This window comes from Pterocles gutturalis, unplaced genomic scaffold (assembly GCF_000699245.1).
Source record: "Pterocles gutturalis isolate BGI_N339 unplaced genomic scaffold, ASM69924v1 scaffold6197, whole genome shotgun sequence".
Lineage (NCBI taxonomy): Eukaryota > Metazoa > Chordata > Aves > Pterocliformes > Pteroclidae > Pterocles > Pterocles gutturalis.
This window is the reverse complement of record NW_010112566.1, coordinates 33,823-47,907: the sequence shown is the minus strand read 5'-3', so window position 1 is coordinate 47,907 and position 14,085 is coordinate 33,823. Positions and strand designations below refer to the sequence as shown.

Below are 14,085 nucleotides of genomic sequence, written 5' to 3'. Positions count from 1 at the left end.
CTGCTGAACTGCTACCCTGTCACCCCATGGGCCAGAGCCACGGGGAGCGTGCTGCGATGGGGGTCTTGAGTTACCCTTTAATAGAATGTTAAATGTGAAAAATGTGGAAACTCTGGCCAGAGCCACGGGGAGCGTGCTGCGATTGGGGGTCTTGAGTTACCCTTTAATAGAAGGTTAAATGTGAAAAATGTGGAAACTGTGAGTTCTTTCCTGAGTGCGGTAATCAAGTTAAAAGAACATTTAACTCCGCTTTCTTCATTTTCACTAGTTAAAAGAGGAGTGCTGTCACTGAAATTGGAATTTTAGAAATGGACTGATCTGAGAAGTGCTTGGTCTCTTATGGCCACTTTGACCTGATGCTTTCGTAGCCCTGGTAAAGCTGTCCTTAGATACAGCAGAATGGTATTGGCCCTTGCATAAGTGTAAGTAAAGTGAGATTTTGGCCATTGTGAAAAGCTGAACAACCATATTAATGAGAAGTGGCCTATCAATCCCTATCTCTTAATGCTGATGAGCCAGAGAAGCATTAAAGGGTTTTGGGGGGGACAAGTGGGAAGAGTTATTTTGAAGTTGCAAGAAGCTGACAGCCTCATCATTTCTGTGTTGTAATAGTATAGCAGGAGGGAAAATCAGGACTTTAGAATAGTACACTGCTGTTCTGGGCCCAAAATGGAATATGTTCTTATTAGTTGCTGTGTTTTTTTCCTTCAAGTAGCCTCAAGCTCCCTGAAACTCCTGCCTTCAGAAGCTGAAGTGTATAACTCCACTGAATATATATCAAGCTTTTATTGTAATCTTGGGGAACTGGCTGACTTATAATAGAATAAACAGTTTAATATATGTGAAGACATCTGGTCTGCCTTTGCAGAATTATAACTATTAGTATTCCCATTTTAGATTGCTTGTAATTTGTTTTATTTGCCATTTCTCATTGCACTTATTTCTTATGTTGAATGTTCTTATTAGTATATGAAAATATACAAAATGATTAACTAGTACATAGATATTTTAAACTAAGCCTGGCAGTGTTTGTTGCTGTGACTCTTCGTTGATATCTTCCTCGCTTTCCAGTTTTTCCTCTGTGAATTAACATTTGCATTTCATTTCCCTCCAGTAGCTGCCTTGTTTCAAGAGCCAAATTTTTGTCTGTAGAAAAGGGAAAACAGGGAGAGCTGCTCCTCTATCATATCCCAGGCAGGATGTAAAGTCTTCATTCACTGTTTATTGAAATATGTTATTGAAACATATTTTTATAAATTGTGATAGCTTCCAATACACCAGAGTACTCAAGCCTGCTGCAGGACTCTGTCCTTTCCATGCAGTCGCACGGAGAGCCAGCCCTGCGTGACCTTTTTGCAGACCGCTCTGTTTTCAGTGAGGAAAAGGGCAGAGTGTAACTAAATCATTCCTTATACTTCTTACTCAAACTTTGAAATGATCCTGCTCATTTTATCTAGGAGAAAAAATCAGCATTTCAGATTTTAAAAGAATACATTTTCTTTGGTTATGGTTGTTTTAGGAAAGGTCAGCTGGATATATTTTGTGCAGTGACTGAAAAACTCCCATCTTGAAAATATTTAAACTTAAATTGTGGTACAAAGGAAATTAAATACCTTACTTAACTTTGAAGTTCATTAAGTATGGTTATTTCTGGAGTAGGATACTATGGAATATGAGAAATTATATTACTTCAGTGCTCTAACATGTCATTATTGAAGCACAGGGGATTATTTCAGTGTTTTATCAGACCCTGTTACTTCAAACCATCCTTATTCATCTGAATGAATACAAAGTTTACAAAAACGTAGTGTCTCAAAGTTATAAATTAATGCAGAACCTTAAGTAATTGCATCATCTACAGGCATCTTCCTGAACTCTTGTGGATTTAATACACAATTAAATTTGAGACTGGCAGAAATTTGAAGGGTGGGGGGGGGGCTCTTGCTCTCTCCCGTGAAAAAACTAAGCCTGGCTGTACAGTTGGGCTATATCTGGGCTTTTGAGTCTGTCTTAATTAGAGTAATTAAGACAGCCCTCCATTCCCTGTGTGAAAAAAGCCTGGGGGATAAGCACAGCACTGGGAACAGGCTGATGTGCCGCGGTGAAGTGTGTTCCTGAGGGTGAGAACAGTTTGGTGATTTGGTTTCTGCAGGGTCTGATTTCTGTCCACATCAGCTTTGGGGCTCTGTGGAAACTTGAGTCACCCTTTACAGCAATTCCCTTGTGTGTCAGTTTTTCCTTTGGTAAGAACGATTTTGTGTTCATACCACTGATGCTTATGCAGCATGTAGAACTGGTTCCCCGAGGAGGGCAGGAGGGAGAGGTACTAATGAGATGCTATCTGTTGTTACCCACCAAAAGCAAATAAGTTGCTTTCTATATATTTCTCAATTTTCTATAGCTTCTCAATGCTTCTATAAAGCTGCAAAGAGGCAAGCGAGATGTTGTAGCTTAAGAAGCTTTGTGTCACTGCATGGATAAAAATGGTTTTTGAAAGGCATGGAGCTAATGAGGTTGTAGATAAAACACAGACGCTTGAAGAATAAAGAGAGTAGCAGTGTATTATGATTACCAAAAGGTCTCTGGCAAAATCATCAGGCTTTGTCAGTGTTCTGAAATACAGAGAGTAAAGCAACGTAAAAGGTTAGCTGCTCCCTAGAGGTAACAGCACGGGAGCTCAGAGACGCAGGGAACTACCAGCACTGTCACCAGCTGAAAGGGGAACTTGAAAACTAATCTTGAAAGCTTGGAAGCTGAATGGGAACTAAGCAGACAGGTTATTGTTTGCCATTATTAATGCAAACTCCATTATGGAGAGGAGAGAGATGGCCATTGTCGAGAACGTTGTGTTCCCAGACGCCTGGCACAACCCCTGTGCCTGGAGCTGGTTGTCCCGGCAGAGCTTTGGTGCTGAGCTTGATGTCTGCCCTCAGCAGGGGTGGGAGATGGGTGTGCTTTCCCACCTGCAGGAGTGGAGATTTAGGCATAACTCACCATCACAGAAGGCTTTTGGCTCTTTTCTTTCACCTCTTGCTGAAAGGGAAGGATGACTTCCTTGGTTTTTGTGGAAAGGGTTAATTCCTTGCATTGCATCTGGACCTGGCCAGACCTGTGGCTAAGGAAACGGGCCACTGCCAGTCTTCCTTTCTTTATGATTTACTCAAACTGCTGAGTAAGGAAATAAAGTTTGGTTTTCCTTCTCCCACAGCTAAAGCAGCAAACTAGCCACAAGTACTGAATCCTTAGTTATCTTAGTTTGATACAAAACTGAACAAAGACTGTAGGACAATCCAGTCCCGTGCCCTGTGGTTGGAGAAAGTGGTTCAGAGCCATGTTGACCCAGCATGTTTTCTACATTTCCAAATTCTGTGTTCTCTTCAGCTTGCCTTGTTAGGCATAAGAAATAATGTTAATCATTCTTACAGCAGAAAGTGATTTTCTAAAAATCCGTGATGAAATGCATCAGTGACACTGACTGACATGGGTATTGTCATTCCCTGATGCTGGTTTTGTACGTGTTGCATTGTGGCCAAGACTGTCTTTTCTTACAAATAAGAGCCGAACACAGATTCTTACATCAAAATACAAACAAAACAATCTCCTGTGCTACATGCCGTGGTTATGGATGTTTAATCTGCCTGTGGAAAAGACAGCCTGGGCTGCTGTCACTCTTTAGTAATCACTTTTTAAAAGGATCAAGAGGAAATAAATTCCCTTGCTTTGATAGGTATCCCTTTGTTTGGTGGCAATGAAAAACTTATTTTCCTTCTTACATCAGATACAGGTTTATAAACTCAGAACAAGGTTCTGATGAGAGTGTAGAAAAACTGCAGTGAAATGAGTGGAGTTGTTCTGGGAATCGTACAGTTGTGATCCAAAGCAGAATATAGCTTCATTCCCGTCACAGCCCTACCCTCCAGCTGGCTGCAGGGGATGCTTTGCTTGAAAAAGGACCAATCCAAGAACTAGCATTAAATGCAAAACAAGTTCATGTCAAAACTTTTCAATAGTCTTCTCACTGTTGACTGTGATTTCAGTTCCCAGTCCATGTGTGGCGTATCAGTCTGTTGGCTCACCTGCAGGAAGAGGTATAATTTCAAACACTGTAGTCCGTCCAGTTTTCATAACTACAATCAGAATCCATTTGTTCTTCTCTGATGCAAAGAGAATATGTCCTTTTCTCTTTACATGCAGAAGCAATTTTTCTGTTTATCTCAAACAGTTCTGTTTAATGGTCTTTAACAAAATGGGCCATCCAACACTGTAAGCAAATATTTAGCAAAATCATATTTTGGAGAGCCTGTGAAATATGGGCCCTCTGTAATACAGGAACAGAGGTGTAATGGATGGTGACAGGCCCGTTTAGCTGGAAGCTGATGCACTGTTGGTCCAGATGTGGAACAGGACCAGAGGTGAATTCAGAGTGAGGAATGATTAGTGACACTGTGATTTCCCTATGCTGGGCTCCTATGAAATTAAAGGGACCATCTTCATAACTTCAATTTGTTTATTCAAGTTATTTTTCTTCACAGGGATACAGTCAGTCAAAACAGTGCTAAACAAATATTGTATGTATTAGAGTGCAACTGCTTGAAGTGTTCATTGATCTAACCAATGAGATATGAAATTGCCTCACTATATTTCTTCTGAGAAACTGATTTCTTTAAAATTCAGCTATCTGGAGACAGGAGAACAGGATTCTGCGATTCAGACAGTATTGGATCCACGCACTGGTAGAAGTTGGGACAATACTGGTGTTTGAGGTATCACTCCCATCTGGCAGGATCCCGTTTTACAAAACAAACATCAAATACTTTAAGAACTTAATATTTCCTGATATGCCAAAGACGTGCCCTTTGATATATACGCCCCGTGACCTTCTCTGGGTTGCTGCCTTGCGGTTTGTGGTTGATGGCAGGGCAATGTGTCCTTGCAGGACGGGAGGATTTTCTGCCGGAGGACAGCCTGCGACTGCGAGAACCCCAGCGCTGATCTCTTCTGCTGCCCGGAGTGCGACACCCGTGTCACCAGCCAGTGCCTCGACCAAACTGGGCACAAGCTCTACCGCAGCGGGGACAACTGGACCTACAGCTGTCAGCAGTGCCGTTGCCTGGTATGGGTAAAGCATTTCGGAAGGGAATGAGAATAATAAGGATTATGATTTTTAGCAAAGCAAACCTGGAAGCAGGCTCTTGGATCTCTCTTCACCTGCTTTTCAGACTGGGAATGATGATAAAGCACTTACAGAGCACCAGAGAGCTGAAAGCTACACCATCAGTTTTCCTCTTACTGCTGAATAAGTAGGTCTAATGAACAAAATGAAAAGCTTGACAAAAGCTTGGAAAACTTGACATTATATTAGCTTTAACATTAGTCTACTTTTGAGAATTTTTATAAGGTTGTCTGGCCTTTAAATGACTTTAAAAATTTTTTCTCATGTGCAGTGGGTTTGGTTGGAGGAGTTTCAGCTTTTAATTACATCAGCTGGTGTACCTGTCTTATCAAAATGGATATAATGCATACATAATGCAATTCTTTTTTTTTTTTTTTTTTCCCCTCATTCAGCAAGTGCTGGAGAAATGGAGTGCCAGTGCCACATAGTGAATTAGCAAAAATGAACAAAAAAAAGATGAATAAAGAAAACTGAAATTACAAACATGCAAAATAAAGAACATTTATTTTCTCATTAGGCACTGAAGATAATTTCCCTACAGCTTTAAGTTCTGCACAGATATGCTAATTAGAACAGCAATGAACTTCATTAGAATTATCAGTTTTCCATTTATAGCTGTCTGTATAACATAGTCTTTATATATGATATTAATCAAGAGGTGTCTGTGCATCAGGAAACAAATTACACTCAAAGCCAAGTTACTATTGAGATAATTATCCATACTGTACAGCAGCAAGTATTGTATTTTGTGTTCTCCTAAGGTGATTTTTTTTTAATGTTTGCAAAAGAACAGCAAGAAACATTAGCAGCCAGAAGCAATGGCAAATATCAGATGTGACATGTTTTACAAGGGCTGCCGAGTTTGTGGCTGGCAGTTGTTTGCCTAATTTTATGATTGGGTTAACATAGAGAGCTAAAAGACAGGGATGCCCTAAATCAGTGATACAGGCAGCGTTCTGTGCAGTGTGTGATGTTGCCCATATCTGAAGTGCTTACAGATTAATATAATGCAAGTTACCGGAGCCCTTTGCAGGTTAAGTTTCGACTTGTGCAGCAACACTCTGCAGAAATGACCTGATGATTCTCTCTTCTCTATGTTTCTATCTACTAAACTGCTTTTTTTAACAAAAGTAAATAATAAAATAACTCAGTGAAACATAACTGGTATTGCTCTAACAATTCCTTTAGGAGTAGACAGTAAAACCAGTTTTGTCTGTTGCTAGTTAGATCAATGTTCAGTGCTTCTCAAACGTACTGACCTACATCTATCTGCAGTGTTAATTTTGTATTTAAACAGTTGCTGTGATTCCGCTGAGATGTTTATGTGACCAGGCGTAGAAAGAGGACATGAGGCTGCAAGGCAATCACTGCAAAAATTATAGTTTATAGAAAACATTGGAACCCGGTATTTAATGCTGTCTTTAAAAACCTGAAAGAACTCAAGTTCTCCTCCTACGATGATGACAGTGTTGTTGTTTAATCCAAAAGCAACCAAATGATAGTCTGCTGCATTTAGGAAACTTCAGCTGAGTATTCAAACATGCTTTTACATGCTCAACAACACCGAGAGCGGATCCATTAAGTTTATTTCAATTTTGGCAAAATAAATAGCAGGATGCAAAGTTTCATGGTAGCTAATGATTGGCAACAAGTTCAATGAGCTTTGCTTCAATGTTTACAGGAAGGAGAGGTGGATTGTTGGCCTCTTCTGTGCCCCAATCTGGACTGCGAGTACACAGCCATCTCGGAGGGAGAGTGCTGTCCCCACTGCGTCAGTGACCCCTGTCTGGCTGACAACATCACCTATGACATCAGGCAAACCTGTCTAGATGGCTATGGAATCACGAGACTTAGCGGCGCTGTGTGGACGATGGTGGGATCTCCTTGTACAACCTGCCAATGCAAGGTACGATGGGCAAGGTGGAATGGTAACGGAGATGTATGTTGCTGCAGAAAGTCAGGGTCATCTTCTGCCCTTGGAAGCTCACATTCAGATCTCGGGGAAGGAAATGAGACCCGAGGGCAGAAGCCGACGGAAAACCCACAGCTTTTGTGTTTTGCAGGATGGAAACAAAACCATTCGGTGCTTGTTGAAAATGTTGAGCGCAGATATGTAATATCCCAGTGTAACTTTCAGACATTCTGCTGGAGACCCCTTCAGGCATTCTCAGTATGAATCTAGGCTAATATCTTAATAATTGCCTAATGTGGATGTGCATGAAAATGTGTTTTACAGAGCTGGTAAGCAGAGGCAAAAACACTAATGAAGCTTTCACCAGCAAGTACATAAGTAAAAACGCATTGCAGCTCAGAGGTGGAGGCGCTCCTACAAAAGAAATGGGAAGGGATTGCCACTGTTTCTGTTCCCTGATCTCATCAAGACGTGTTTAATCCAGTGGCTGCAATGCAGAAGTGCAGTCCGCCTCCCTTGCTCCATGCAGTAATGACCCCACTGCGCTAATATCACAATTATTAAAAATGTTGGTTTGGGTTATAGAAAATGTTCTCCCACCGTGGGAAACCAAGCTGTTGCTGCAGGGCTTTAAAACATTGAAGGCAGCTTTTCTGCCATTCTTTCTGATCCATCAAGGATCTGAACTGTCTGAAACAAGCAGATAAACAGAAAGCTTCCCTGCATGGATCACATCAAAGTTCTCTCCTTTAGCTTTCTTGCATGGGAGAAAAATCCAATCATCTCTGTTGCCATTGCTGTGCTGTATTTGGTTGTGGGGACCACTGAGTCTTTCCCATCCAGGTTTCCAGTTCATGTGCAGTTCAGGCCAGTTCAGTGCAGTTTGGCAAAGTCACCCTCCTCAAAAAGCCCCCACAGTTGGGACTGATGAGGACACCTTGGGATGATGGCTTCAGCAGATTTTTGTGTGCGGTAGATGTGTCAGAGCTGCATCTGTCTCTGCGTGCCGCCAACCCCTGTGCTCTTGTTGACTCGTTGTGCAGAGGTGATTGACACCTGGTTGTTTGTCTGTGCAGAATGGGAACGTCTGCTGCTCGGTGGAGTTAGAGTGTCTCAACAATAACTGACCTAGTCAGACTGGACTGTGCCGAGGGAGGAAAACCGATGACGTTGACACCTGAAGTGAAGCCGTATGCGTTGGCGTTTTATACAACAGACACTTACCAAAGTCTCCGCATGAGGAAGATGTTTGGGAGTTGCCTTTGGGACCTATCACTCTGCTCATCCTTGCTAGCCTTGTCCGGGTGACCTACAGTACAGCGCATAGAAGTCAATGGTTGTTAAAAGTTTTCAGTGTTGTAAATTACACACTTCTCCTGTCAAGACATTTGCAAATCTGTTTAAATTATTTCATGGGTAAACTAATGCTGTATTTTTGTTTTAATTTGTGTATTGGCAACATGATAGAATTCAACTCTTCTTACTTTGGATCTAGATTTTACAAATAAGACAGCCTGTTGTGATTTTGTCCCATGATATCACATACTTAGTTCCAAGGTCCCTGTCAGATGTATTTATGAAAATATGTATGTATGTACAGTCAAATTGCATAGTACTTATATTTCACAGCCGTCCAACATTTTAAAGCTTTCAAAGGTATATTTGATTGGACAGAATGGAAGTGATCAAAATAAGTCCATCTTAAAAATTTATAAAATTAAATGCCATGAACTTAATGAAATGGCAGAAAAAGCACTTTCTTTTCCAGACATGTGGAGCAGCAGCAAGATCCCGATAGTGAGAAATGGAAATAAAACCACATTCCGCCACCAATTCAGCACATATTCAGGAAGAATCACTGTCATTACCAGTATTCTGTTTTGCAAGAGAAACTGCAAATGCTGGAAGAGGGTATAATCCCTCTGGGTTGCGCAGCAATAAAGCAGTCAGAGAGCCTTAAGATTATGTAATTTGAATTGACTAGGTTAGAATTTGCTTTTAATTGTAACATAGTTGATGAGCTCAGAATTTTTCCTTTTTTGTATTTACAGTAATAATGATGTCTGCCATTCTCAGTTACCACTGCCATAGTGACCCAGTGCAGAAGCACCTGTACCAGCGACGTGCAGGACAGGAGACCTTAACGCTTGGTAACTCATTACCCAGTTAACAGCTCAGAAACAGGTTTTCTCTTTTTGTATTTTATGGCATTAAAAAATATTTAGTTTTAAATTTACCACATACACAGTGTTGTTTAGTATCTAAGTTTAGACAGAAATACAAATTAAAACTCTTAGCCCTACGTTGAGGTTAGAGTTGAGATTCTCTTCAGCTGATGTCTGGTTTTTTTTCATGAGGCTGCAAAGTCTTTGGCATTAGAACAAGAATATATTTCTATGATAATGGCATCTACAGCTTAAATGTCACCTTTTTAACGTGCTGTTGTGTTTTGTTCTGCTCATTTGTGTAGTGTTTTTTGCTTTTTGTTTATTTAAACACACCAAGTATATGGAAAAGAGTGCAGAAATAAGTATAGTGGCTACAGTTGGAAAGTCTACATTTGTGAGTTTTTAATAATTTAATGCAGAAAATGTGAAACTGATTAATAAGAATGAAGTGTGACTATACAGTGAAAAAATTAGTCGTCTTTTAAATGAAGTACTATTATGTTTCTTACAAGGGGAAAGTGGCAAAACAATATAAAAATCATTCAGACAACTTTATTCCCATTTTTTAAACAGGATTTGTTTTATCTACCAGGTTTCAGTGGTAAAGTTAAATTTATTTTCTTAAAATGCCCTGTCATTTTCAGCTACTAATGTACTGACTATATTTCCATTGCCCGAATGATTATATAATATGGGAAACGGTTGTGTTTTATATGATACTCAAAGGATGTTTGTAAATCATGATGTCAGCTCATTTTGTATATCACACTGTAAAACCCAATGGTAATTCAGTTGGATGAGATATCCAGTGGGCTGAGATATAAAGGGGAATGATTTAAAACCTATGGGTATCTAAATAAACTCCTATGTACAGATTGCTTTCCTTTAGTTTTATTGTCAGAGTTTTAAAACACTAATCACAGTCCTTTCCAGACTTGGACTCATTATGTTGCTAAAACGAGAAAGAGGGTTTGCCTGGAGATACAGCATCAGAGTTGTAAGAAACACTTCGTTTATACTTACTGGGACAAAAATCATATATTCCAGTCTGTCCCACACACCAGTTCCTGAAGCTCCGTGGGATTAAAGACAGCAGGGTTTGAACATCATTCTTTCCCTGTTTCCCTTGTAGTAGCAAAGCCCTTTCCCAGGATGCTTTCTGTAAGCTCCAGACCTCGTTAGCATCCTATTCACCAGGAGCACAGAAGTTCACATTTTTCCACTGCACAGACCAATTTTCTTCCAGAACTCAAATGCAGATTAGTTCGGTAAAACCCTGTCAGGGCGTTTTATCCAGCATTATGTGTCATTATCTCCGGAGTGATACAGCTTGAATTGTTTACACAGAGTCAAAATATTGACACCGACCTGTTTGTTTATGTTGCATTTTAAGCAGTTGTGATGAACTTTTCCTTAGGAAGCAGTTTGATCACTAGTCACATCACATTCACCTTCAGAGTGCTCGGAAGCCACAGCCCCAGCTCAAAGAGCATGCTGAGGAGGAAAATTTCATTCACTGCGTTCCTTGTGACCAAGGTAAGAACTTTTTCTTTGTTTCTTTCTTGATGAATTTCCCTGTTCCCTATAAACCAATGGGCACTACAGTGAAAATGCTGGGGGAAAAAAAATCAAGTTTATTATAATAATTTCTGAAAAATGTCTTTGTTTGTGAGATGGACCTTCTCTGCTCAGAAGATAAGAACAGTAGTATTAACATGAGGAGGATGGCCAACATAACTTCTGTGAAAGGGAACTTGCTGCTAGTTAGGGGGCTTGGCTCTCTCACTGTAGGCAGTTGGAATTTTGTAGCTGTTTCTACTTATTTATCCTGCAAAGGAATAGTTTCTCTACATGTAACACTTCTGATGAGAAAATATAAATGAGTGAGAAACAGAAAACCAAAATTCCAGTTCTGGTAAAATGTGTTTTCCTTCTCCTTTTGGCAAAAAGCTCAGCCTTGGTACTGAACCAGAATATTGGATTGTGTCTTGTGAGGGAAGGAACTTCTCAGTTCTGCTCCCTGTGTATTTGCAAACTCACTGAAAGAAAGCAAGTGCAAGTGCTGCTTTATAGTGGCTCCAGGAGTCACGGACCACACTGAGCCATGCCAGTCACTATTAAAGGCCAAAGAAAATCCCAACTATTCCCCACAAATGCTGAATAATATCTTCTTAATTCACAGGAATATGTGTGAGATTTATTGGTGTTTCTGTGTTGCCTCAGAGACCTAAATAGCAACTGTCTTCCTGTAATAGATCCTCTCCCAAGAGCTGCCAGTGAGTTTTCAGGTCTAACTGTGTACAACATTTAATTAATAACATCTTTTCAATCAGATCGCAGTGATAAACATAATACCATGTGGCTTTTTTCTGTGGCAGACAATGTTTTACAAAACAAAAGGTAAAGTGTGAGGAGTGATAATACAAATGGTGGAGCAGATTGTAACAGAATTAAATTGTAACTCCTACGAGCAAGATGGGAATGTCTCGTATCTAATGGTACTTACGTAATCATCATTAATGAAGGGTTTTTAAAAGGGCCCCCATGGTACAGTTTGATGGAAAATTTTAAGTGAGTGTTGTGATAAGACATAATTGTTCGAGGAACACATTCTGCCATCAGAAATACGTACCTGCCAACAAGCTACTGTTCCTCTTAAGGTAGATCTTTGGTGCTCATGCAGGTTTAAACTGGTGGAAGGAAGACTCATGGTATAAATTAAAAAAAAAAAAAAAATTACAAAAATTCCAGCCTGGGGTGTCTGAATGCTTTATGTTTGGTTCTCTTTTACTGGTAGAAATCAGCAATAATTCTGTTTCTGTTCAGAGAGGTGTTGGTGAAGTGCTGGTACTGCTTGTAATCTGCAAATATTTCTTACAGGTGCTAACAGGATTATCTCTTGTTACTAGCTGCCAGTGAACCTGCATAAGTAGGTTTAGGTACACCTGAGAAGGGTGTGTATCAATGAGCTGATAAAAGGGATCAAATTCAGGTTTTCTTAAATGAAATTATCACCAGGAAGTTCACAACATATAGGCACATAATGTAAAAAAAAAAAAAAAAGGCCCCAAAACCATTGTTACTTAAATTCTTTCCTGCTACTTTAGCTGCACAATGTGAGGGATGTGCTGAATTCTGATGAATGGATTTGTGGCTGTGAGCCAAATCTTTGCTTCAGCTGTACCTCACACTAGAATTATTTTTCTTCCTAAATTTGTACGAGATTGTTTTAAGTGGTGTGATTGGAATTGAGTGGTGTTTGGAAGCAAGCCTTACCATGGTCTCGCTGAGATCGAAGTAGCTACAACAGGATCTGGAACAATTCAAGCTTCCTTCTTGTATGTGCTTCTACCCTGATGGGGAGAAACCACCTTGGGAAAAGGCACGGAGGAACCTAGCCAGTGCACCGGTGTTTGAGCGGCACTGGTGTTACAGCCAGAGGTGTTACCCTGCTGTGGGACTATTTACCCTGGGGACGGCAACAAGTGCACAAACCCTCTGAGAGTGCCTCTTGGTTGCCATTCTGTGTTCTGTAGTTTCTTTCAAATGACTGGTCCATACCTCATGTATTTACCTTGTCCATACACCATAACGTATTTAACTGTCCCAAAGGTCTTTATTACCAAATTTCTGTGTGTTATGTGTACACATGTAGAGCCACCAGGCACTTCAGCAAAGAGAGGCTCGGAGGTTCTGCACCAAACCTCTGTATCGCTCCAACACAAAGCCGAGACCAGGAGCTTGTCATGAAATGAAATCAGAGTTGAAAACTCGTGTTTTCTATTAATGCAGTTGATTGATTGCTGTTTGATTAACTCTAAATCTACTTTTTATGTCACAAGAACTGCAAATGTATTATATTTAATCCAGTGCTGCTTTATACTCATTTTGACAGGTTCCCTTTCACTTCAGTATTAAATATGCAGATTTGGTTTTCTGCCTGAACATTATGCACAATTCTCAGGCAGGTGTGTGGACTTTGCTACTGTTGTGCCTCTGGACTCAGAGTAGGCTCTGTTCAGTGTTTATGATGTTAGAATCAGAGAATCACCCAAGTATGTTCAGGTAAGCACTGACTTTAAGGGTAAAGTCTTACCTGGTAAGGAAAACCAAATATGTATTTTAAAAGTACATTTCCAGCTGTAGAGGTGATTTTTTCAGACCACAGAAATGCCAGGAGTGGTCTGCTGTTCTTAGTGTGTGGGATGGTTAAGAAGGAGCTTCCTGGGCTGGAATGAGGAGGATCTAGGACTGGGTGGAAGTGATTAAATGCATAACAAAGCAATCCTTACCTCAATGGGCTAATTAGTAACGCCAACAGGTATTACTAAATTGTCTTTTGAATTTGAATTTCACTTAAAGCAAAACAAAAAGTGACTGTTCCCTTCTTTACAGTTTATTCCTTGCTCTTCTTGATTCTTTTGCTGGTCTCTCAGGCCTTCCCATCACTACAGTCTTACAACCTGAGCAGGGATTGAGCAGGTAACATGAAAACTAAGGAAAAGAAATATTTGCTTTCGCGCCAATAGTAAAAGGAAATTTATTATTATTAACATAACTGATTTTTTTTCATTCAAATGTCACCTTTTTTAATGTTAATTATAGTTATAATTAATGTGTAGTCTGGACCTCAGTCTCAAAAAACCTGTTATTATTAAAGGAAGCCAGACCAAATCAGTTACCTAATTTGCAGGCATAGCGCCCTTTGTTTTTTTTAATGGCCTCTCACTTAAGTATTTACTTTTTCAGGGAACATTTGAAAGAATTACTCCAGACTGTCCCTGAACATGGGCTGTGCCATGTCCTTTCTGCCTGGATTTCTCAGAGCTGCT

General features: G+C 40.1%; 1 protein-coding gene across 1 annotated transcript in view; it reads left to right on the top strand.

Moving 5' to 3' along the window:
* The window catches only part of LOC104462228 (protein kinase C-binding protein NELL1-like), a gene marked incomplete at its 5' end in the record, with an annotated part of 9,123 nt that extends 408 nt beyond the window's left edge, over positions 1-8,715 (top strand). The window contains 3 exons of the mRNA XM_010074090.1: positions 4,937-5,113; positions 6,855-7,079; positions 8,162-8,715. Coding sequence (XP_010072392.1) covers positions 4,937-5,113; positions 6,855-7,079; positions 8,162-8,212 — 453 coding nt within the window. The remainder of the gene's footprint in view (positions 1-4,936; positions 5,114-6,854; positions 7,080-8,161) is intronic.
* Positions 8,716-14,085: the final 5,370 nt, after the last annotated feature.